We start from the raw sequence: 24,340 nt of genomic DNA, 5'->3' as shown, positions 1-24,340 counted from the left end.
TCACAATGACAATATAGTACATAAATTGGTACATTTCAAATTCATGGCACTTTTTTCTGTCTCTTTCTTTTCTCTTCCCAAAAACCTCTCATAAATTCACTGTGCTTCTTCTTCCTCTCTTCTGTCCACTTCTTTCCTGCTTTCTTCTCTTTTGGTGTTTCATCGAATTTCTGTTTGTTGATTTTTTTCTCTGTATTTTCCTCTGTTTGATATTTCTTCTGTGGAGATGTTTAGATTTTTAAGGTCTTCCATTGTTTCCTTTACCCAGTTAGTTTTCACCTTATTCGTCACCACTATATTAAAAATCTTCTTGGTCAGCCTATTTTAATTCATCCTACGAATATGCCCATAGAATTTTGCCCTTCTTTTTCTGATATTGTCTGCAATTGTCTCTGCCTGTTTGTACTATTCCTTTGTTGGTCTCTTTATCCAGAAACCCTTTCTCTGAACTGGCCCATAGATCTTTCTCAGAATTTTCCTCTCTTGCTTTTCCATTTCCTTGATTTTAGTTCTTCCTCTGATTACTGTTGTTTCTGAGGCATACAAGGCCTCAGGTAAGACTACTGTTTTGTAATGTCTTAATTTGGTATTGATGGAAATATTTCTTTTATTGTAATGGTTCCATGTAAGTCTGTATGCTTTTTGTAGTTTTGTAGCCCTTTCTTCATTGGCTGTTTGAATTCAGTCCTGTTTTCTGCATAGTCTCTCCCAGGTATTTGAAACTTTCTACTTGTGTTATTTTTCCGTACTTAGTTATCAATGGGCTTCTGTCTGCAGATTTGGTGTCCAAGTACTGTGTTTTTTCATATGATATTTGTAGTCCTGTTCTGGCTGAGATTTCATGCAATATCTCTAGGGCTTCTCTGGCTTCTTTTCTGTCATTTGTAATGATGGCTATATCGTCGGCAAAGGCCAGACATTTTATGTTGACGGTTCTATTTTTATCTCTCCCCATCTTTACCCCATCGATTCCTTTGCCCCACGTCCTAATTATTTTCTCTAAAACAGCGTTAAATAAAATGGGTGACAGGCCATCTCCCTGTCTCACTCCTGTCTTGATTTCGAAAGATTCTGAGATCTCGCCCATGAACTTCACTTTTGACTTTGTATTTGTTAATGTTTCCTGAATTAGTTTTCTGGTCTTATTGTCTACCTTCATTTCTTCTAGTGTATTAAAAAGCGTTTTTCTGTCTATGGAATCGTAAGCCTTCTTGAAATCAAAAAATGTTACTGTGGTGTTTCTGGACTTTCTCATTGTTAATAATGTTCTCAGACACCAGATCTGCTCACTGCATGATCTTCCCTTCATGAACCCTCCTTGCTATTCTCCGATCTGTGGATCTATCTGAGGTTCTAGGTGATTCAACAGAGCTTTTGATAGAATTTTGTATGCGACCGGCAGTAACGAAATTCCTCTGTAGTTATTAGGGTCTGTTTTGTCTCCTTTCTTGTGGGGGGAGGGGGTATTAGGGCTGACTTCCATTCTTCTGGTATCTTTTCTGTTTCCCAGATGTTTTTGATTATACTATGAATTTTGGGTGTAATGTTTTCATGGTCTAATTTCCAGATTTCTGCAATCAGTCCATCTTCACCTGGTGCTCTGTTATTTTTCAATGATTTTATTATTTTCACGATTTCTTCATATGTTGGGGGTTCAGAGTCCCGGTTGGGTTCTGGTTTTGTAAACTGTAATCTCTGTTTTGGTTTATCACAGTTAAGTAACGTTTCAAAGTATCTGGTTAATATTTCACAGTTTTTCTTCGGATTTGTCTCCAGTGTTCCATCTTGTCTTTTGAAGCATAAGCTTGGTGGCTGATATCCTGTCATATTTTCTCGGAATACTCTGTAAAAATTTCGTGTGTTGTTTCTGGTGAAGTCTTCTTCTATCTCCCTCAACCTGCTATTTTCGTAACCTCTTTTTTCTCTTCGGATTATTTTTGAAGTGTTTTTCTGTATCCTGTTGAAGTCCTCCCATTTTTCTTGTGTTTTATGGCTGTTAACTTTCTTCCAGGCTGGTATTCTCTCTTCTATGGCCCTGTCGCATGTCATGTTCCACCATCGGTGTTTCTCCTTGCCCTCTCCCTTGGAACCCGCATCCTTTCGTCTTTCCCTCTCCTTCCTGGGGAGGCAGCCATCGGTTGCTGGAGCTGGCGGTTGTGTGTGTGTGTTTGTGTGTTTTGTTCGTGTGCCTGTCTGCGGCGCTTTCCCGCTTGGTAGGTATATATATATATATATATATATATATATATATATATATATATATATATATAAAAATAGAAAGAAACTTCCACATGGGAAAAATATATTAAAAACAAAGATTCCAAGACTTACCAAGCAGGAAAGTGCCGGCAGACAGGCACAATGAACAAAACACACAAACACACACACAGAATTACTAGCTTTCGCAACCAATGGTTGCTTCTTCAGGAAGGAGAGGGAAAGACGAAAGGATGTGGGTTTTAAGGGAGAGGGTAAGGAGTCATTCCAATCCCGGGAGCGGAAAGACTTCCCTTAGGGGGAAAAAAAGGACAGGTGTACACTCGCGCGCACACACACACACTCACACATATCCATCCGCACATACACAGACACAAGCTTGTGTCTGTTGTGTGTGTGTAGAGTAGTTATTTTTAACCCAGGTGTGTGGCGTCGGTTCTTTCAGACATGTCTGAAAGAATAGACACGATTTATGATTCAGTGGCTATATGTATACATGAGGTAAGAGAAATACAGACATCAGCCACAATTTGGCACTGAAAGAAATTCAGTCGCAACAAGTCAAAATTTATGCCAGATGTGGACTCAAACTGAGATTTCTCACTGTATGTGAATGTTGCCTTAACAGCTTCGGCTAACCGAGCATGTTTTCCATTCAATCCGAACTCTCAACCTGTGGCACAATACATATGTAGCATCCATTGTCCATTATCTTCATTGCTCACAGCTTCACCCAATTCGTGCAAGAGTTTGAACTTAGTGTGCATATGTACCAAAACTGTAATTAATAGACACCAAGGCAAATATACCGGCTGGTTATAATTAAATTGACAGCTGCTGTGTGGGTTGTATACATCGCAGGTCACAGAAACAACATAGGTGTGCAGAAAGAGATTTTCACTCTGCTGCGGAGTGTGCGCTGATATGAAACTTCCTGGCAGATCAAAACTGTGTGCCCGACTGAGACTCGAACTCGGGACCTTTCGTGGGCAAGTGCTCTACCACTGAGCTACCAAAGCACGACTCACGCCCAGTACTCACAGCTTTACTTCTGCCAGTACCTCGTCTCCTACCTTCCAAACTTTACAGAAGCTCTCCTGCAAATCTTGCAGAACTAGCACTCCTGAAAGAAAGGACATTGCGGAGACATGGCGTAGCCACAGCCTGGGGGATGTTTCCAGAATCTGCCAGGAAGTTTCAACATAGGTGTGTTCATAAACCAGTGCTGTCACAGAGAATGTTGAAAAAAGTAATTGTTCCTCTTTCTGCAACCAGGTGAAAACATGGTGCTGTAAGAAGAAAAAATGTGGAATGTTTCCTATTATAAAATCATTATGCTGTTTCTCACTTGGCAACACATGTTGATTTCTGTTGTGAAGTTGTTGTTAGTGTAAAGGGTTAAGAACGTTGATGTTTTCCATATGAAAATCAAGCGCTGTTGAGAGAGAAGACTGTGCACTACTGGTAAACTTGTATTATCAGAATGGCAGTAACAGCAGCAATGGATAGCAGGAATATAATCAACAGAAGCAGCTACGAAGAGGCTCCATGTCAATAAATGGGATAGAGAATATGATCAAGAAATTTAAAGAAACAGGTGAATTAGGCTGTGCAGCAGGAAGGAGGCAGCGGCTCATCCACATGGCAGTTGTTGTTGAAGTTGCTGTAGCTATAGCTGACTGTGCAGCATTTACCTCAAATTCCACAGTCAGTACTTGAACTGAGTCACGGGAATTGCCTCTCACTGATCAACAGTTCGAAAGATTTTGTGGTGCTTTTTATACTGGTACCCCTACAGGATTCAGATACAGAATGTGCACCAAATGAAGACCCAACATTGGCTACGAAGCCATGATTTTGCCCCCTCCCCCCCTATTATATATACATATATATATCGATGGTTGCTTCTTCAGGAAAGAGGGAAGGAGAGGGAAAGACAAAAGGATATGGTTTTTAAGGGAGAGGGTAAGACAAATGCCTTTAAATATGTCTGCTTGTGTCTGTGTATGTGCAGATGGATATGTGTGTGTTTGCGAGTGTACACCTGTCCTTTTTTCCCCCTAAGGGAAGTCTTTCTGCTCTCGGTATTGGAATGACTTCTTACCCTCTCCCTCAAAACCCACATCCTTTCGTCTTTCCCTCTCCTTCCCTCTTTCCTGAAGAAGCAACCATCGGTTGCGAAAGCTAGAAATTCTGTGTGTGTGTTTGTGTGTTTTGTTCATTGTGCCTGTCTGCCGGTGCTTTCCCACTTGGTAAGTCTTGGAATCTTTGTTATAAAATAGAGAGAAACTTCCACATGGGAAAAATATATTAAAAGCTAAGATTCCAAGACTTACCAAGCGGGAAAGTGCCAGCAGACAGGCACAATGAACAAAACACACAAACACACACACAGAATTACTAGCTTTTGCAACCGATGGTTGCTTCTTCAGGAAAGAGGGAAGGAGAGGGAAAGATGAAAGGATGTGGGTTTTGAGGGAGAGGGTAAGCAGTCATTCCAATCCCCGGAGCAGAAAGACTTCCCTTAGGAGAAAAAAGGACAGGTGTACACTCGCGCGCGCACACACACACACACACACACACACACACACACACACACACACACACACACACACACACACACACACACACACATATCCATCCGCACATACACAGACACAAGCAGACATATTTAAAGGCAAAGAGTAAGAACAGAGATGTCAGTTGAGGCGGAAGTACAGAGGCAAAGAAGTTGTTGAAAGACAGGTGAGGTATGAGCGGCGGCAACTTGAAATTAGCGGAGGTTGGGGCCTGGCGGATATCGAGAAGAGAGGATATACTGAAGGGCAAGTTCCCATCTCCGGAGTTCGGCTAGGTTGGTGTTGGTGGGAAGTATCCAGATAACTCGGACGGTGTAACACTGTGCCAAGATGTGCTGGTCGTGCACCAAGGCACGTTTAGCCACAGGGTGATCCTCATTACCAACAAACACTGTCTGCCTGTGTCCATTCATGCGAATGGACAGTTTGTTGCTGGTCATTCCCACATAGAAAGCGTCACAGTGCAGGCAGGTCAGTTGGTAAATCACGTGGGTGCTTTCACACGTGGCTCTCCCTTTGATCGTGTACACCTTCCGGGTTACAGGACTGGAGTAGGTGGTGGTGGGAGGGTGCATAGGACAGGTTTTACACCAGGGGCGGTTGCAAGGGTAGGAGCGAGAGGGTAGGGGAGGTGGTTTGGGGATTTCATAGGGATGAACCAAGAGGTTACGAAGGTTGGTGGATGGCGGAAAGACACTCTTGGTGGAGTGGGGAGGATTTCATGAAGGATGGATCTCATTTCGGGGCAGGATTTTAGGAAGTCGTATCCCTGCTGGAGAGCCACATTCAGAGTCTGATCCAGTCCCGGGAAGTATCCTGTCACAAGTGGGGCACTTTTGGGGTTCTTCTGTGAGAGGTTCTGGGTTTGAGGGGATGAGGAAGTGGCTCTGGTTATCTGCTTCTGTACCAGGTCGGGTGGGTAGTTGCGGGATGCGAAAGCTGTTTTCAGGTTGTTGGTGTAATGGTCCAGGGATTCAGGACTGGAGCAGATTCGTTTGCCATGAAGGCCTAGGCTGTAGGGAAGGGACCGTTTGATATGGAATAGGTGGCAGCTGTCATAATGGAGGTACTGTTGCTTGTTGGTGGGTTTGATGTGGACGGATGTGTGAAGCTGGCCATTGGACAGATGGACGTCAATGTCAAGGAAAGTGGCATGGGATTTGGGGTAGGACCAGGTGAATCTGATGGAACCAAAGGAGTTGAGGTTGGAGAGGAAATTCTGGAGTTGTTCTTCACTGTGAGTCCAGATCATGAAGATGTCATCAATAAATCTGTACCAAACTTTGGGTTGGCAGGCTTGGGTAACCAAGAAGGCTTCCTCTAAGCGACCCATAAATAGGTTGGCATACGAGGGGGCCATCCTGGTACCCATGGCTGTTCCCTTTAATTGTTGGTATGTCTGGCCTTTAAAAGTGGGTCAGGATGAAGCTGGCTAAGGTGACGAGGAAAGAGGTTTTAGGTAGGGTGGCAGGTGATCGGAGTGAAAGGAAGTGCTCCATTGCAGTGAGGCCCTGGATGTGCGGGATATTTGTGTATAGGGAAGTGGCATCAATGGATACAAGGATGGTTTCCGGGGGTAACAGACTGGGTACGGATTCCAGGCGTTCGAGAAAGTGGTTGGTGTCTTTGATGAAGGATGGGAGACTGCATGTAATGGGTTGAAGGTGTTGATCTACGTAGGCAGAGATACGTTCTGTGGGGGCTTGGTAACCAGCTACAATGGGGCGGCCAGGATGTTTGGGTTTGTGAATTTTAGGAAGTAGGTAGAAGGTAGGAGTGCGAGGTGTCGGTGGGGTCAGGAGTTTGATGGAGTCAGGTGAAAGGTTTTGTAGGGGGCCTAAGGTCCTGAGGATTCCTTGAAGCTCCGCCTGGACATCAGGAATGGGATTACCTTGGCAAACTTTGTATGTAGGGTTGTCTGAAAGCTGACGCAGTCCCTCAGCCACATACTCCCGACGATCAAGTACCACGGTCGTGGAACCCTTGTCAGCCGGAAGAATGATGATGGATCGGTCAGCTTTCAGATCACGGATAGCCTGGGCTTCGGCTGTGGTGATGTTGGGAGCCGGATTAAGGTTTTTCAAGAAAGATTGAGAGGCAACGCTGGAAGTGAGAAATTCCTGGAAGGTTTGGAGAGGGTGCAACCGCACCGGGTGTAAAACCTGTCCTATGCACCCTCCCACCACCACCTACTCCAGTCCTGTAACCCGGAAGGTGTACACGATCAAAGGGAGAGCCACGTGTGAAAGCACCCACATGATTTACCAACTGACCTGCCTACACTGTGACGCTTTCTATGTGGAAATGACCAGCAACAAACTGGCCGTTTGCATGAATGGACACAGGCAGACAGTGTTTGTTGGTAATGAGGATCGCCTGTGGCTAAACATGTCTTGGTACACGGCCAGGATCGCCCTGTGGCTAAACATGTCTTGGTACACGGCCAGGATCTCCCTGTGGCTAAACATGCCTTGGTGCACGGCCAGCTCATCTTGGCACAGTGTTACACTGTCCGAGTTATCTGGATACTTCCCACCAACACCAACCTATCCGAACTCCGGAGATGGGAACTCGCCCTTCAGTATATCCTCTCTTCTCGATATCTGCCAGGCCTCAATCTCCGCTAATTTCAAGTTGCCGCCGCTCGCACCTCACCTGTCTTTCAACAACTTCTTTGCCTCTGTACTTCTGCCGTGACTGACATCTCTGCCCTTACTCTTTGCCTTTAAATATGTCTGCTTTTGTCTGTGTATGTGTGGATGGATATGTGTGTGTGTGTGTGTGTGTGTGTGTGCGCGTGAGTGTACACCTGTCCTTTTTTCCCCCTAAGGGAAGTCTTTCCGCTCCCGGGATTGGAATGACTCCTTACCCTCTCCCTTAAAACCCACATCCTTTTGTCTTTCCCTCTCCTTCCCTCTTTCGTGAAGAAACAACCATCGGTTGCAAAAGCTAGTAATTCTGTGTGTGTGTTTGTGTGTTTTGTTCATTGTGCCTGTCTGCCGGCACTTTCCCGCTTGGTAAGTCTTGGAAAATATATATATATAAAACAAAGATTCCAAGACTTACCAAGCGGGAAAGCGCCGGCAGACAGGCACATGAACAAAACACACAAACACACACACAGAATTACAAGCTTTCGCAACTGGCAGTTGCTTCGTCAGGAAAGAGGGAAGGAGAGGGAAAAATGAAAGGATGTGGGTTTTAAGGGAGAGGGTAAGGAGTCATTCCAATCCCGGGAGCGGAAAGACTTCCCTTAGGGGAAAAAAAGGACAGGTGTACACTCGCGCACACACACACACAATGACTCCTTACCCTCTCCCTTAAAACCCACATCCTTTCATTTTTCCCTCTCCTTCCCTCTTTCCTGACGAAGCAACTGCCAGTTGCGAAAGCTTGTAATTCTGTGTGTGTGTTTGTGTGTTTTGTTCATGTGCCTGTCTGCCGGCGCTTTCCCGCTTGGTAAGTCTTGGAATCTTTGTTTTTAATATATTTTTCCCATGTGGAAGTTTCTTTCTGTTTTATATATATATATATATATATATATATATATATATATATATATATATATATATATATATATATATACACACACACACTCCTGGAAATGGAAAAAAGAACACATTGACACCGGTGTGTCAGACCCACCATACTTGCTCCGGACACTGCGAGAGGGCTGTAAAAGCAATGATCACACGCACAGCACAGCGGACACACCAGGAACCGCGGTGTTGGCCGTCGAATGGCGCTAGCTGCGCAGCATTTGTGCACCGCCGCCGTCAGTGTCAGCCAGTTTGCCGTGGCATACGGAGCTCCATCGCAGTCTTTAACAATGGTAGCATGCCGCGACAGCGTGGACGTGAACCGTATGTGCAGTTGACGGACTTTGAGCGAGGGCATATAGTGGGCATGCGGGAGGCCGGGTGGACGTACCGCCGAATTGCTCAACACGTGGGGCGTGAGGTCTCCACAGTACATCGATGTTGTCACCAGTGGTCGGCGGAAGGTGCACGTGCCCGTCGACCTGGGACCGGACCACAGCGACGCACGGATGCACGCCAAGACCGAAGGATTCTACGCAGTGCCGTAGGGGACCACACCGCCACTTCCCAGCAAATTAGGAACACTGTTATTCCTGGGGTATCGACGTGGACCATTCGCAACCGTCTCCATGAAGCTGGGCTACGGTCCCGCACACCGTTAGGCTGTCTTCCGCTCACGCCCCAATATCTTGCAGCCCGCCTCCAGTGGTGTCGCGACAGGCGTGAATGGAGGGACGAATGGAGACGTGTCGTCTTCAGCGATGAGAGTCGCTTCTGCCTTGGTGCCAATGATGGTCGTATGCGTGTTTGGCACCGTGCAGGTGAGCGCCACAATCAGGTCTGCATACGACCGAGGCACACAGGGCCAACACCTGGCATCATGGTGTGGGGAGCGATCTCCTACACTGGCCGTACACCTCTGGTGATCGTTGAGGGGACACTGAATAGTGCACGGTACATCCAAACCCTCATCGAACCCATTGTTCTACCATTCCTAGACCGGCAAGGGAACTTGCTGTTCCAACAGGACAATGCACGTCCGCATGTATCCCGTGCCACCCAACGTGCTCTAGAGTAGTAACTACTCTTTCTACAAACTATCTGAATACATAAGTTCAAGGACTGAAAAGTTTTGTTAACTACATGGGAAGTTAATTAAAAATCTGCCCTGTAAACTGTACTTGGCATTTAAAAATGGGTAACTATTTTCTTTGAAAAATTCCAGTGTCTCCAAATATTAAGTTATTAATAGGAGATTACCAAGATAGGAGGAAGGGAAGCATCAGTCATAAATTTTTGATGTGTTTATTGGAGATCAATTTCACCTGCTATGTAGCTATCTCCGTGATACATGAATATAAGAACATAATGAGAATCAAGCTATGAAATATAAATTAAAACCAGATCACAAATACAGAACTGTAAATTTACATATCACTTATATCCAGGTCATGATGACTCATCAGAAACATAATAGCACATGGTACCACTTGACATGACTGACAACAAACATCAGTTAAACTGAGCTTGATGCTCACATTTCCATGCAGCTAACCTCGGTATGTGACATCAGTAGCAACTAATGTCATCTTTATTACTGTCATTTGTGTTCTCCTTTTTTTTTACATTATTTGAAAAGCAAAATATATAAAACTACAGTAGCATCCTTAAATACTAAAATACATTCAGTAATTGAAGGAAGAATCCCCTTGTAGGTGGCACACATTAAAATACTAGTAGTATTTCTTTCATATAAAACCTAAAGCCTGTAGTAATATTAAGAAACAAGTTATACGCTATGCATACATTTCACATGCTGAGTTCATAATTCTCTCTTCCAGATTAGATTACATTCAGAAAAGTAATTTATATGGTTGTAAGTATGAACCAGTGTTACAACCTCTCTACCAAATTGGGTTACATTCAGAAAAGTAACTTATATAGTTGTAAGTATGAACTAGTGTTACGACCTCAAGGAAAATGCAGCATACATAATGACTTATAAAATCTTATCACTGGTTATTGTAGGAACATATATCTAACTTGATTTGGCATTAATAATAAAATCACACCTCACAACTGGAGCTACTGCATAAGAAGTAATGGCAGATTTTTGGATTCTGTTAAAGAAATGGAGATATTTGATTGTCAGAGATTTCCCCATGCCATCTTGCTCAGGAGCAGTTGACAATTAGAAGCACCTGGTTTTAGGAGGGTATCAGAGGCCATCTAATTAATAAAAATAAGGAGCTGTATAGGTCCAAAGGAGGATACACAACACCTCATAAGTATAGCTGTATGTACTGCAGTGCACCATTTCAGTAAGTGAGAATGAAATGTAGAATACGTGTTTTTCAGTAGCCACTGACAGTACATGTATCTGTATTATTATTAACATCAAACCAAGTTACACATGTTTCTATAATACACAGTGATAAGATTTTATAAAACATGTTGTACATTGCATTCTCCTGTAGATTGTAACACTGTCTCATACTTGACAACCATGTAAGTTACTTTTCTTAATGTAATCCTATTTAGAAGAGGGAACTATGAACTCAGCATTTGATATACATCGATAATGTATATGTTTGGCTTTAGGTTTTATATAAGAGAAATATTACTAGTATTTTAATTTGTGCCACCTGCCAGTGGATTATTTGTTCAGTTACTGACTGTATTTTAGTATTTAAGGAAGCCATTTAGTTTTACATATTTTACTTTTCAAATAGTGTAAAAATAAGTAGAATACAAGTGACGGTAATAAAGAGAGCACTAGCCCACACCATATACTGAGTTTAGCTGCATGAAAATATAAGCAGCAATCTCACTTCAACTCATGTCTGTTATCTGTAATGTCAAATGGTACCACATGCTACTATATTTATAGTGGGTCATCATGACTTGGATATAATTAGTATGTAAATTTATGGTTTACAAGCTGATATATTTGTGATCTGGTTTGAATTTATATTTTAATATTTGATTCTCATTATGTTCTTGTATTAATTTACAACCAATGCTACCCTACTTCCTGCCTTGGATCTCATTAATACAGCCTTGGAGCACACTGTTCATGTTGAAAACAAATCTGAATAGGAGATAAGAAGCAGCTATTTAGTACAACTGAGTAAGCAACAACTTTTTTCAAAGTTGCAAATTTCTTTCCAACTTTCTTGATTAAATTTAGTGTGCATAAGCATATTTAACATTAAGCAGTATAGTGATGGTTTATTGTTCAGTTAGTATGCACATTAAATTTCTGTGACATGCCTATTTTTAATTTTTATTTTTTTTATAATTTTTTTGTTAATGTATGTTTTGAGACCCTGAAGGTTCTCCTCATTGATGGCATCTACAGAACATAATTAATTACAGTGAAACCTCTTTATAACATTCCTCCATATAATGTTTTCCTCTATGTTACATCTGTTTTTTTTTTTTTGGTCCCGACTAAAAGCCCATATAAACAATGTTAAATTTACTGTGTTTCCGGTATATTACAATTTCCTCCATGTAACACTCATATTTTCGGAACCCTTGTCAATTATTTACCTCTTTATAACGTTTAAGTGACTGGATGTAGACGCATCATTTTCTGTTCCGTGGGTTCACAGTTTGCACCGGCTCAGTAAGCCCGCGCTCAGCGTATTTCATATGTCAGCGGCAGAACCTGGTCATGTGACATGTGACACACATTCTGCTTGCGATCTTTTTGGCGCCATTTACTTTCACCCATCCACCTACCGGGCCCCATGTTTTAATTACAGAAAACTAATCATTCTATACATTGAACATTTGCAATGAATATCATATTACAGTGTTGTGAAAATTTAAAATGTCATCCTATGGCACGATTTGTCAAAGCTGATGAGTGGTATCACGATCTTCAGTAATGCCCTACAATTATTATTTGGAAGCCTTCCTCTTTATAGTGCTTTCCTCCATACAGTGTTCAGAATTTGTGGTCCCTTGAAAAATGTTATGTAGAGGTTGCACTGTAATTAATTTTTATCATGAAGGCATAAAGTGTCAGCTGTACTTACACTAGTGCATTTACCAGAAATGTGTGAAATTCCTCAGTGGTTAGGACACTGGACTTACTTTCTGGAGGACAACGGTTGAAATATGCAGCCAGCCACCCTGATTTAGGTTTTCCATAATTTCCCTAAATTGAACTAGTCAGATGCTGGGATGGTGCATTTGAAATGTGCAGCAGATTTCCTTCATCATCCTTGAAACACTCAGGTACTCTGTCTCTAATGACCTTATTGTCAGTTGGGATGCCAAACCGTAATCTTGCTTCCTTCATTCCTTCTGTTCTTCATTCTTTCCTTATTTTTCCAAAGGAATTTCTAAAATACTGTGTCAAATATAACAACCATTTTGTGTATCAATTCCTAATTAATTTATATTGTACTCTTGAGCTGATATAGGGCAGCAGTATGAAATGTATGTGTGTATATAGCAGGCAGCCATTAATATGACTAGTATCTATAACAGAATGTAAGCTACAGCATTAAAAGAAAACGTTCTGTCACTGTGCTAAAGTTCAGCCTGAACTTTGCTATGGACCATCCACATGCTTTTCTCAATTGCAGTACAGCACAGGTGTTGGCAGTGCCTGTGCTTGTTGTGCTTGGTGACAGGCATTTATAGAGTGAATGATGAGGCGTTAGATGGAAAAGTAATATTGAGACTTATGATATAAATAAAGATTTTTTCTGGGAATTTCTGTAGTTAATATGTATTACTTTTAATGATTTTGTATTGAGATAAATATTCAAGTATATGTCTGAACTACGGAATATGTGTAATGGTGAATGTTCTACACTATTTAATTCATACGAAATATGTAACTCTTCTTTTGGTGATGGATAGACTCAAATTCCTACGTTGTGTAGGCAGCCCTTTCTTCATTTTCTGCAATTGCAGCATATTTGAATTTCTGTCATTGGGGTATGTAGCAATTTGTATGAGGAAATATTACTAATTATTTATTCTTAAATGTAGACGATGATGTTGGTGACAGACAGCTATGAATTATTCATGTTTTATGGATGGTCCTTTATTAATTTTCGAGTTTCACTGAATCTTGATATTTCTGTTATGAGGCAGTAATCACAGGATCTGTCAAAACTGAGGAAATTTTTGTTTTATGACAGTCTGATATGAAGTAATTGTGTAAAATACACAGCTGAGGTATTGATGACAATCACAAACCATTTCTGATGGGTGGATGGCTGTTTGTTACTTTTCTGATATTCCAGAAACCTGGCATTTGTTTTATGACCTGTAGTGTAACCTGAGGTGTTGGGAGACAACAGTTTTGTTGTGAGTTGGTAAAGTCAATGAATGTGAAAGCAGAAAAGTTGTTGTGGTGACAGGCCGATCTGTAGCAGAGCCTGACATCTAAGTTTTTGGAAGGCAGCAGTTTGTAAGTTGACAAAGCTAACAATTATGAAAGCAGAAAACCCAGTTGTGGTGACAGACTGATCTGTAGTGTAGCCAGAGGTCTGAGTTAGATTAGAAGGCAACAGTTTGGTTGTGAGTTGATGTGGCCAACGAATGTGATAGCAGAAAACATGGTTGTGGTGACTGGCAGATCTGTAGTGCAGGCCAAGGTCTTGGTTGGGTTGGTAAAACAGTTTGGTTGTGAGTGGGCAAATCCAACAAAACTGAATATGAAATGGAGATGGACAGAATGACCTATGATGTAGCCCAAGCTCTATGTAAGTATTATGTGTCTCAACTTCTTAAGGTATTGGCAGTGATAAAAAGGTAGTACGGTAATGTAAGTTTGATTAACATCTTTCTAATGTGCTGCATTGATCTATGTGATCAGAGCATATCAAAAGATGGTAGGGCTGTGTCATGGTGGTTATGTCCCAACAACCCTGAGAAAAATGTTACTGACATCATTTACATTTTTATAAATATTAACTTTTAATTTTCCAAGACATGCATGCATTTCTGAAGGAACATTCCATCATACTTCTGAACAACACAGGCACTGCATTATTGTATTTATCTGCTGACACCAGGCAAACAACCTTCAACTAAAATATCTCCCCTGTACAGAATAAACCTAATGAATGTACAAGGACATGTTGTGAACACAGTGTTGATTACATGTGGAAGTTTTGGTATGGCTATGAGTCATGCTTGGATAGCCTAATGGTAAGACAGCCACTCGCATTAAGTGAGAGAACCAGGATCAAGTCTAAGCCCGCACAAATTTTCATTGCTGTCAGTCCATTATACAGCTGATGATTGTCCATATTCGCAACTGTGAATACGTTTCATGAATTTGATTTCAGTCCATTGTGTTTTGAACCGTGCCCTTTGAACAATTTCTGTATAGAGAATTTCTCCTGATGGAACACAAAGGTGACATTACGTGTTGTATGTCTCACTGGCTTAGAGCCAGTTGTGGAAAATGTCTGAAGTATAGTGGGAATATTAGTCTTATTTATCATAAGAATAGTACAGGTGAAGTGCAGTGGAGCTGCAAAAAGATGTATCGTACAGTTAGCTACAGCTTGGTTTCAGGGAAGTAAGGTAAGTGTTGCAAAAATTCTGCACTTAACTTCTCTGGGTGAAAACCTGCAGAAACCTTTTTTTTAAATGATGTACTGCACTTCTCTGAGAAGACATTTGTGGAAAGGAGAAGCTTGTGCAGAGAAGTGTGTACTGAAATGTGTTTTAATGAAAGTGAGAAAGTTGGTGGCAGTAGGGCTATTGTGGAAATCAACGAGGCTATGTTTGCAAGGAGGAAATTTGGCAGTGACAAAAAAAGGAGTAATAATAATAATAATAATAATAATAATAATAATAATAATAATATAGGAAGTCGAGTGTTCAAAGGAATTGAAAGAGGAACCCCCAAGTGATGTCCAAAATTGTTTCCTGACGTACAAAGAAGGCGCTGCTCAGTAATATCTTTTGAGTACAGCCCGTCAGAAGCAACAGAAATTTTTGACTACTTTATGTCACATAAATAAGTGTTTGAATGATGAAGGATTCAAGCATTTTACTGTTAAACACAAAGTGGAATTTAACAATCTCAAAACAGGTGCACAACCGATAGTATAGAAGTCATCTGGTTGGCCAAATGAAGATTGCTTCATAGAACTGGACAGTGCAGTTCGATAGCCATTTGTTTGAGTATGTGGGGTGCAGAAGATATGGTGAAAAGAAGGGTCCATTTGTGCATTTTATGAAGTGTGTAGCAACAGGGTATGAGCTGCAGTGCAACAAGTTCTTTTGAATGAATTCCTGATGTCATCATTATTTTTATATTTTCTGGCATTCCTTCCTTGTTCCTATATTACTATTTTCTTGAAGATGTGATCCATCAATGCAGCTAAACAAAATGCTGTTTATTTTTATGTCATACATGTTTAGTTTCCTTTTATTTACAAAGTGTCATTAGAGACCTTAATATGTGACGTTTCATAAATACAAAAAAGTGAAACACCTGTCATATAAAGATGAAGTCTTATTTAATTGCAGAGACAGCACATGTTTGCAAGTATATAATGATACCAGCACCACTTGTGTTAAATAATTTATTACCATATGTGCATCTGTGTTTTCTGTGGAACTGCAGTTCCATTGCATGCTATGATCAAGAATGTTACATTAAAATGCAATATTTGTTTCTCCTGTGACTGAAAGTAAAACATAATTGTTGTTGGCTATACAAATCAGCTATCCTACCAGGTTAGCTTCCCTTCATCGCTCACGGCAAGAGTTACCAACATGCACTTCAAGGTAGGAACACTGATGACCACGTGTCAAGCTTTACTAAAATTTATCAACCAGTGTATCTTTGCCAGACAGACCAAATGAATTTTATGGGTAGTTCCTGAATGGTCATATACTTGTAATGTCTTACGCAAGTGGATTTATGTTTTCTGCTATGTTGTATTGCTATGAGTATGCAGACAGGGAGAACAGGTGTTACATGCAGTTATGTGATTTGACTAAGAGAGATTTAATAAAGAATTATTTTGATTCAGTTTATGTGTAATGGCTTCTAGTTTACTTTCTTATTTCAGGTGCCTGATTTGACTCATGGAGCTCCAAACTTGCCTTTTATTTCCCCGCTGTATCACCTCCATCAGCAGCAGCAGCAGCAGCAACAGGTGTTACCACAGCAACAGCAGATTCCTGGGGGATTGGCATCTCCTGTGCTGCCCAACAATCGATTTTTTGATGTGGTCAGTAATGGGAATGCCCAAAAAATGAATGTGCATCCTGAGGATGAAAACAGACTAGTGTACAATATTCAGATGAATGTACCATCTCCTCTTCCTTATGAAGGGAACTTCAATAATATTGTTGAAACAGCTGTTCCAAATGAAATGAAATTTAATGGTGTTGTTGACTCAGTCATCCTCAACACACCCAGGAAGCAAAATGTCCACCCCAATGGTGGTGGCAGTATAAATCCATTTCAGATGAATAGTTTGCAGAAAGCAGTGAATTTAGTTGCAAATGGTGCAGGTGATAATTTGAATATTGATGGGCAAATTCTGAATTTGCCTAGTCGTCCAACTGTGCTTCCTAGCTTGATTAAGACATCTGCAGAGTCTGTTGCATCACACCTTGGACAAAATGACTTTGGACTGCCATTGACAATTCCAGCTGCTGCACCACTGATAGCCGTTACACCACCAACAGCCAGCTCTTTCTCCAAGCATATACCAGTTGCCGAAGAATCCGCAAGTCAAAATAACAGTAAATCAGAAAAGGTAAGCATAATTACATTTTCAACATGATCCCTCCCTCCTCCTACCCCCCCCCCCCCCCCCAAAAAAAAAAAAAAAAAACAAACCTTTTCCTCCGAACCCTCACACTCACACTCACACTCCTACTCAACCTCACATCTCTGAACTAGTGCAAGCTACAAGTGATATTTTTACTTCTACATACCTCTGCTGGATAACAAATATTTTAATGTGATCTTATGTATCTTATGTGTTTTTAGTCCACTATTGAGCATCCACAAGAAAATTGTTAAAAGGTCCACATACTTTAAGTTTGTTTATTGGCTAGGTGAGAAAAGGTCACACTTTTAATAAGTTCATGTGAAATTTTCAAGAAAATATTTTGTAAGCGCTGAGTACAGGCCAGTATTGTGTTCTGCAGTCAAATAGGCCTAAGAGCAAAATTTGTGTTTGTTCTCAGATTTCTCTCACAATTCAGCAGTGTATTTAACAAATAACTTTGGAAAGGTATTCAAACTTCATACTGAATCGTAGTCACTATTGTTTCGAAAGTTCTTTCCACACTGTCAGTGGCACCACTATGTACAGAGAGGCAAACTATTGCCCAGTGATAGAATGTATTTCTTTCCATGTTAAGAACCCATTAATTGATGATTTCTACTTTTGTCAAAATTTAACCTACATAACTATATACTTAATACAGAACCAGTGCCTTCTACAAATAAAATAGCATATAATTCATATCATAATGTATTAACAGAATTGTAAAGGGTGACACAAAAGTTTTTTGATGTTTTAAAATTCAATACTTCATGGAATAATGTAGGTAGGGGGGGGGGGGGCAAAAATTTGCACACATGCATGAAATTACATAGGTGCTTATGGAAACCAAACAAAAGTGTTCAAAATAACTAGCAGATGACACTTTCTATGATACATGAGCAATAATTAGCATAACAGTTGACTTTTAGCAAAGATGATGATCTTTATAACAAATGTTCAACAAGTCGGTCATTGTTCACGAACAATACCTGTAACTGAGGAGCAATGTTGTGAACAGCACTGTACCCCATATTAGTAGGCATGGTGCGAAAAATTGCTGTCAGCCGTTGTATTTTAGCATCCCTAATGAAGTCGGAGGATCACAAAAGACTTGTGACTTCAGGTATCCCAACAACCAATAATCACATGGATTGAGGTCTGGGGACTTGGGAAGTTAAGGTGGCAGATGTGGTGGCTCGACACACAATTCTCACCAAATGATTTGCCCAGAAGATCTTTCGCACATGTATTAATATGGGTGCATGAGGGTTGTACCTTCCAACAGGTGTATATCCGGCAGGCTAGGGATGATATGACTCCTCCTCCTCATTACAGCTCAATTTATACACAATTCTCATTCAGCATCACTGATGTGTTGATGTCCAGTGTCATCTCTTGGGGGCAGTTTCTGCATTTGTTTTCGGTTTCAATAAAACACCATGTCACTTCAGGCACGTGTGTCAATTTTTACTTCTCTACCTACATTATTGCGTGAATTAGTGCATTTTCAAATGGTAGTGTATTTTTGTTTCACCCTGTATAACAAATTCGCTTTTAATCTTCCTTCTAACAGATAACTGCAGTTTTGTTAAACAGTGTTAAATATGAATCTTGATACAGTCAATCAATTATGCTTTGTCAGTAATGCTCAGATACACTGAGTAGGCCTAAGATGCACAAAGCAGAAAAATATCTCACAGAGCTGAAAACCTAGAGTATCATTGCCTGTTGAAGGATGGGAAATTGTGTTCCTCCAGAAGGCATGGAATTCTGATGCTTCTTGAAAAGCACAACTGTCCAATAACAGCTTAAAGAAATACATGGTGGTCATAAGGTCTCAATCCATTTCCAAAATATAATGGATGCATTTACATAATATGTATCATTATAATCCATCTCTGAGATAGCATGGGCGTATTCTCACTACCCCTCCCCCAGGATAATAAATAAGAATGTTTATGGTATAAGAACATGAGGCTGCTGTTAGTGTGCAATTGTGTGATTGTTCTTATCTGGATCTGCAGCAGGAGTTCATTCAGAAATTTCAAGTGCCTGACAAGAGCATAGAACTTGTTACTTGTCAATATGTTTCAGAGAACTGGAAATTTTGCTAATGAACCACATGTAGGGGACCTCTTATATCACTAGAGGCAGTGAATCAGAGAAGCAATCAAAAAGAGTGTGATTGCATCAACTCATCTAGACAAGAAGTTAGACGTGTCAAAATCAGTGATTATGCAAGTTTTACACTTCACAGTAAAGAAAGAAGTGTACCAAAATAAGATACTTCACCAATTAGACCATAAAGATCACGCAACTCTGAGAGTTGCTTATTACAATCTGACAGGGGTTGCACACAACAAACAGCAAATGCATTACATTTTGTTTAACGATCAAGCCACATTCTACATCTGTGAAAAAATTAAGAAACATAACTGCCTCATATGGGGTAATGAGTGACCTCTAGCTACCACTGAACATCAAAGAGCAATTCCTGGAAGCACAGCATCAGAAAGGAGGCATTGCTGACATTGTTGTGTTCCATCAGGACGGAGGACATACTCGTTTTGCCTCATAATAAAAGAATACCTAAATTGAAGATTAACCAACAGATGGATAGTGGAGGTTCAGCAAGACTGTGGCCATCACCCTCACCTGATTTTACACCTTGGAGACATAAAGTTGAGGATGTACAAAACAAAGGTAAGGGATTGCAGGAATCTAAGACAAAGTAAATATTCCAGAATTTGGATCAAGAACAACTGCCAACATGAGTAACTTAGAAGTAGATATCCTTGGAGTCGCGAAGCAGCGTAAATGATTTAACAAAAGCAAGTCTTCCAGTCCTGTATACCAATTAGGTTCCTTTAAGAGTATACTGATGCAATAGCTCCATACTTAACAATCATATACAACTGCTCAGTACGGCCGATAGACCTACAAACAACCCTCAACATCACCCCAGCCCCTGCCAGTAAGGAGCTGAAAACAGACCGCTCTATTGTCATCCTCCCGGCGGATAAAGGCTCCACAACTGTGGTACTTGACCATGTGGAGTATGTGGCAGAAGGACTGTGTCAACTCTGACACCTCAACCTACAAAGCTGTTACCCAGGTTCCCATTCCCTCCCTCCAGACTGAGCTGCAGAAAATCCTAAAAATCCAAGGTCCCTCACAAGGCCTCATAACGGCTTCCATCAACCTACTCACTCCACCTGAGCCACGTACCCCTACCTTCTACCTATTACCCAAAATCCACAAAGAGAACCATCCTGACTGTCCCATTGTGGCAGGCTTCAAAGCCCCAACAGAACGTATCTTAGCTCTAGTAGACCAACACCTCCAACCTATCACCCGCAGACTCCCATCCTACATCAAACACACAAACCACTTCCTAGAATGCCTCAAATCCATTCCTACTCCCCTCCCACCTGAAACCTTTCTTGTCACCATAGATGCTACATCCCTTTACACAAACATCCCACATACCCATGGTCTCTCTGCCCTTGAACACTACCTCTCCCAACGCCCACCCGAAGAGCTTCCAAAAACCTCGTTCCTTATCACACTTACCAACGTCATCCTCACCCATAATTACTTCACTTTTGAAGACGAGACCTACAAACAAATCAGGGGAATGGCCATGGGAACCAGGATGGCTCTGTCCTATGCCAACCTCTTCATGGGCTGCATGGAAGAGGCTTTCCCAAAGACCCAACACCTACTTTCCCTGGCATGGTATAGGTTTATAGATGACATCTTTGTGGTCTGGACTCATGGTGAAGAAACACTCCTTAATTTCCTCCATAACTTTAACTCCTTTTCGAACCTGAATTTCACCTGGTCCTTCTCCAAAAGCCACCTTCCTGGATCTGGATTTTGAACTCCATCTTGTTGAAGCTCACAGCCACATATCTGTCCACATCAAACCCACAAACAAACAACAGTACCTTCACTTTGATAGCTGCCATCCATTCCACATCAAATGCTCCCTTCCCTACAGCCTAGGTATTCGTGGCAAACGTATCTGCTCCAGTGACGAATCCCTCAACAATTACACCAATAACCTGACCAGTGCTTTCCTCTCCCGCAACTATCCTGCAGACCTTGTCCACAAACAGATCTTCCAAGCAATACATTCCTTCCCGTCCAACAACAATGTTCCTACCCCCAGACCACACAGAAGCATCCTCCTTGTCACCCAATATTATCCTGGCATCGAATACATCAACAAATTACTCCGCCAGGCATATGACTTTCTCAAGTCAAGCCCTGAAATGAGATCATCCCTTGACAATATTCTCCCCACACCACCCAGAGTTGCCTTTTGTCGCCCCCCTAACCTCTGTAACATCCTTGTCAAACCCTACAATATTCCCAGACCACCTTCTCTACCCTGCAGTTCCTATCCCTGTAACCAACCCTGCTGCAATACCTGCCCCCATGCATCCCCCCACAACCACCTGCTCCAGCCCTGCTACTAGTAAAACATATACAATTCAAGGCAGGGCCACATGTGAAACAACACATGTGATTTATCAGCTGACATGCCTGCACTGCACAGCCTTTTACTTTGGTATGACGACAACTAAACTGGCTGAGCGCATAAACAGGCACAGATGAACTGTCCGCCTAGGAGATGTCCAATACCCAGTAACAGAGCATCCGCTCCAGCATAATTCTACAGACCTAGGAACCTACTACACCGTACGTGCCATTTGGCTTCTCCCACCCAACACTAGTCCATCGGTGCTGCGGAGATGGGAACTTGCACTCTAACACATCCTTTCATCCTGCCATCCCCCTGGACTGAACCTATGGTAACCAACCTCACTCCCATTTGCTCTTCAGTCTTCTCCTCTTTCCCTTTCCTCTTTAGCCGTTCACGCATCTTTTCATCCTACATAGTTGTGTTTATCTTTATACTATATACCTCTTTACTTCTGTATGCATCTTCTTTGGTTTGAAGCTGGCACAGTACTTACAGTAGAATATCTTTGGCTTCCCTCTGACACCCATGCCTCCATCTTTGCTACCCTCCCAGTTTACCTTTCCCCTGTTGCTTCATAACCTGGGTTGTGAGTAACTGAAACCTCTTTCCCTTCCCCCTGTTCCCCCCTCTCTCCTCCCTGACGAAGGAACAAAGTTCTGAAAGCTAGGACACGTAAATTTTCTGTTCCGCTTTGTGTATCTATTGGCTGTACTGAGCTGAGGTAAGTACTGGCCAGCCCCTCTCTCTCTTTGTTAGTATTTGTTTCACAATCATATACAGCCACTCTCTCAACGAAAGATCCATACCCAAAGATTGAGAAATTGAGCTGGTCACACCAATATTCAAGAAAGATAGTAGGAGTAATATCATTAACGTCGATATGCAGCAGGATTCTGGAACATATATTGTGTTCGAACTCTATGAATTACCTTGAAGAGAATGGTCTATTGACACAGTCAACACAAATTTAGAAAACATCTTTCTTGTGAAACCCAACTAGTTCTTTACTCACAAGACCTGCTGAGTGCTATTGACAAGAGATTTCAAGTTGATTCTGTATTTTTACATTTCCAGAAGGTTTTTAACACTGTATTACACAAGCATATGGACTATCATCTCAGTTATGTGACTGGATTTATGATTTCCTGTCCGAGAGGTCACAGTTTTTACTAATTGATGGAAAGTTATCTAGTAAAGCAGAATTGATATATGGAGTTCCAAAAGGCAGCATTACAGACTGTCTGCTGTTCCTTTAACTGTATGAACGATTTAGGAGACAATCTGACAAGCTATCTTAGGTTGTTTGCAGATGATGCTGTCGTTTATTATCAAGTAAAGTCTTCAGAAGATCAAAACAATTGCAAGATGGTTTAGAAAAGATATCTGTAAGGTGCAAAAATTGGCAGTTGACCCTGAATAATGAAAAGTGTGAGGTCATCCATATGAGTGCTAAATGGAATCCATTAAACTTCAGTTACACGATAAACCAGTCCAATCTAAAGACCGTAAATTCATTCAACTAAATTCCTAGGAATTACAGCTACAAATAACTTAAATTGCAAAGAACACAAAGAATATGTTGTGGGAAAGGCAAACCAAAGAGTGCATTTTATTGGCCCAACACTTACAAAATGTAACAGATCCACTAAAGAGACCGGCCATCCACTTTTTAAGTATTGCTGCACAGTCTGGGATTCTTACCAGGTAGAATTGATGGAGTATCTCAAGAGGGTTCAGGGTGAAACCGCACATTTTATATTGTTGTGAAATAGCGGAGAGTGTGTCACTGACAGGATACAGGATTTGGGGTGGACGTCATTAAAATAAAGGCTTTCTTTATTGTGGTGAAATATTCGCACAAAATTTGAATCACCAACTTTCAACTCTGAATGTGAAGATATTTTGTTGATGCCAATCTACATAGGGAGAAACGATCATCATAATAAAATAAGGGAAATCGGAGCTTGCACGGCAGGATATATGTATTCATTTTTTCCTTTGCTGTTCAAGATTAGAGTAATAGGGAATTATTGTGAATGTGGTTTGATGAACCCTCTGCCAGGCACTTGAGTGTGATTTGCAGGGTATCCATGTAGATGGAGATGTAGAATCCAGGATGCACCATCGGCTGTTCCACAAGGCGTGCTTCAGAATGTATCCAGGTCTGCTCTTAAACAGTAGCTGGAAGCAATGTTGAAATTTGATGAGAGAGGGAGGGGGAGGAAAGTGAGAGAGAGACAATAAATACACATGTGTATTGTGTAAATATATCCATTATTCTTAGGAAATAGATTGTGACTTTAAGACCATCCTGTATTAGTGAAGCATTCATACAAAAATATTGCTGCACTCAACGTTTTTTAAGAAGTAATGTGTGATTATACCAACTATGATGCTTATTTATGTGTGTTATTGCTTTGTAATTATTATTTACTGTCTGTGCAGATATGTGTAAAAGTTAATTTTTGAAAATATATTTTTATTGTATTGCCTGTGCTGACTGTCGGTTCAACCATGTACACTTTTTTTATATATATTTACTCATTCATTTGTTTGTATTTCACCCACGATTACTAGTATCTTATTGATTTTGTCACATTACTGTGATGTGGACTAAATTTTTAAGTGAGCTGAGGACTAGTGAGTGCTTTCAGTGACCTATAACCATAAGCTCTCGGCATGGTTCAGCAACCATATTTCAGAATAACAGTGGAGCACTGTGTTAAAAGGAATGGG

The 24,340-nt window shown here is 41.1% G+C and overlaps 1 protein-coding gene across 1 annotated transcript in view; it reads left to right on the top strand.

The window, feature by feature from the left end:
- LOC126272253 (interleukin-1 receptor-associated kinase 1-like) overlaps positions 1-24,340 on the top strand; it is a 152,706-nt gene that overhangs the window by 120,695 nt on the left and 7,671 nt on the right. Inside the window, exon 12 of the mRNA XM_049974967.1 lies at positions 16,399-17,094. Within this exon, the coding sequence (XP_049830924.1) occupies positions 16,399-17,094 (696 nt within the window). The remainder of the gene's footprint in view (positions 1-16,398; positions 17,095-24,340) is intronic.

Source organism: Schistocerca gregaria, chromosome 5, assembly GCF_023897955.1.
Source record: "Schistocerca gregaria isolate iqSchGreg1 chromosome 5, iqSchGreg1.2, whole genome shotgun sequence".
In the NCBI taxonomy this organism is placed as follows: domain Eukaryota; kingdom Metazoa; phylum Arthropoda; class Insecta; order Orthoptera; family Acrididae; genus Schistocerca; species Schistocerca gregaria.
The sequence above is the reverse complement of the archived record's forward strand: the minus strand, read 5'-3'. Positions and strand labels throughout refer to the sequence as shown.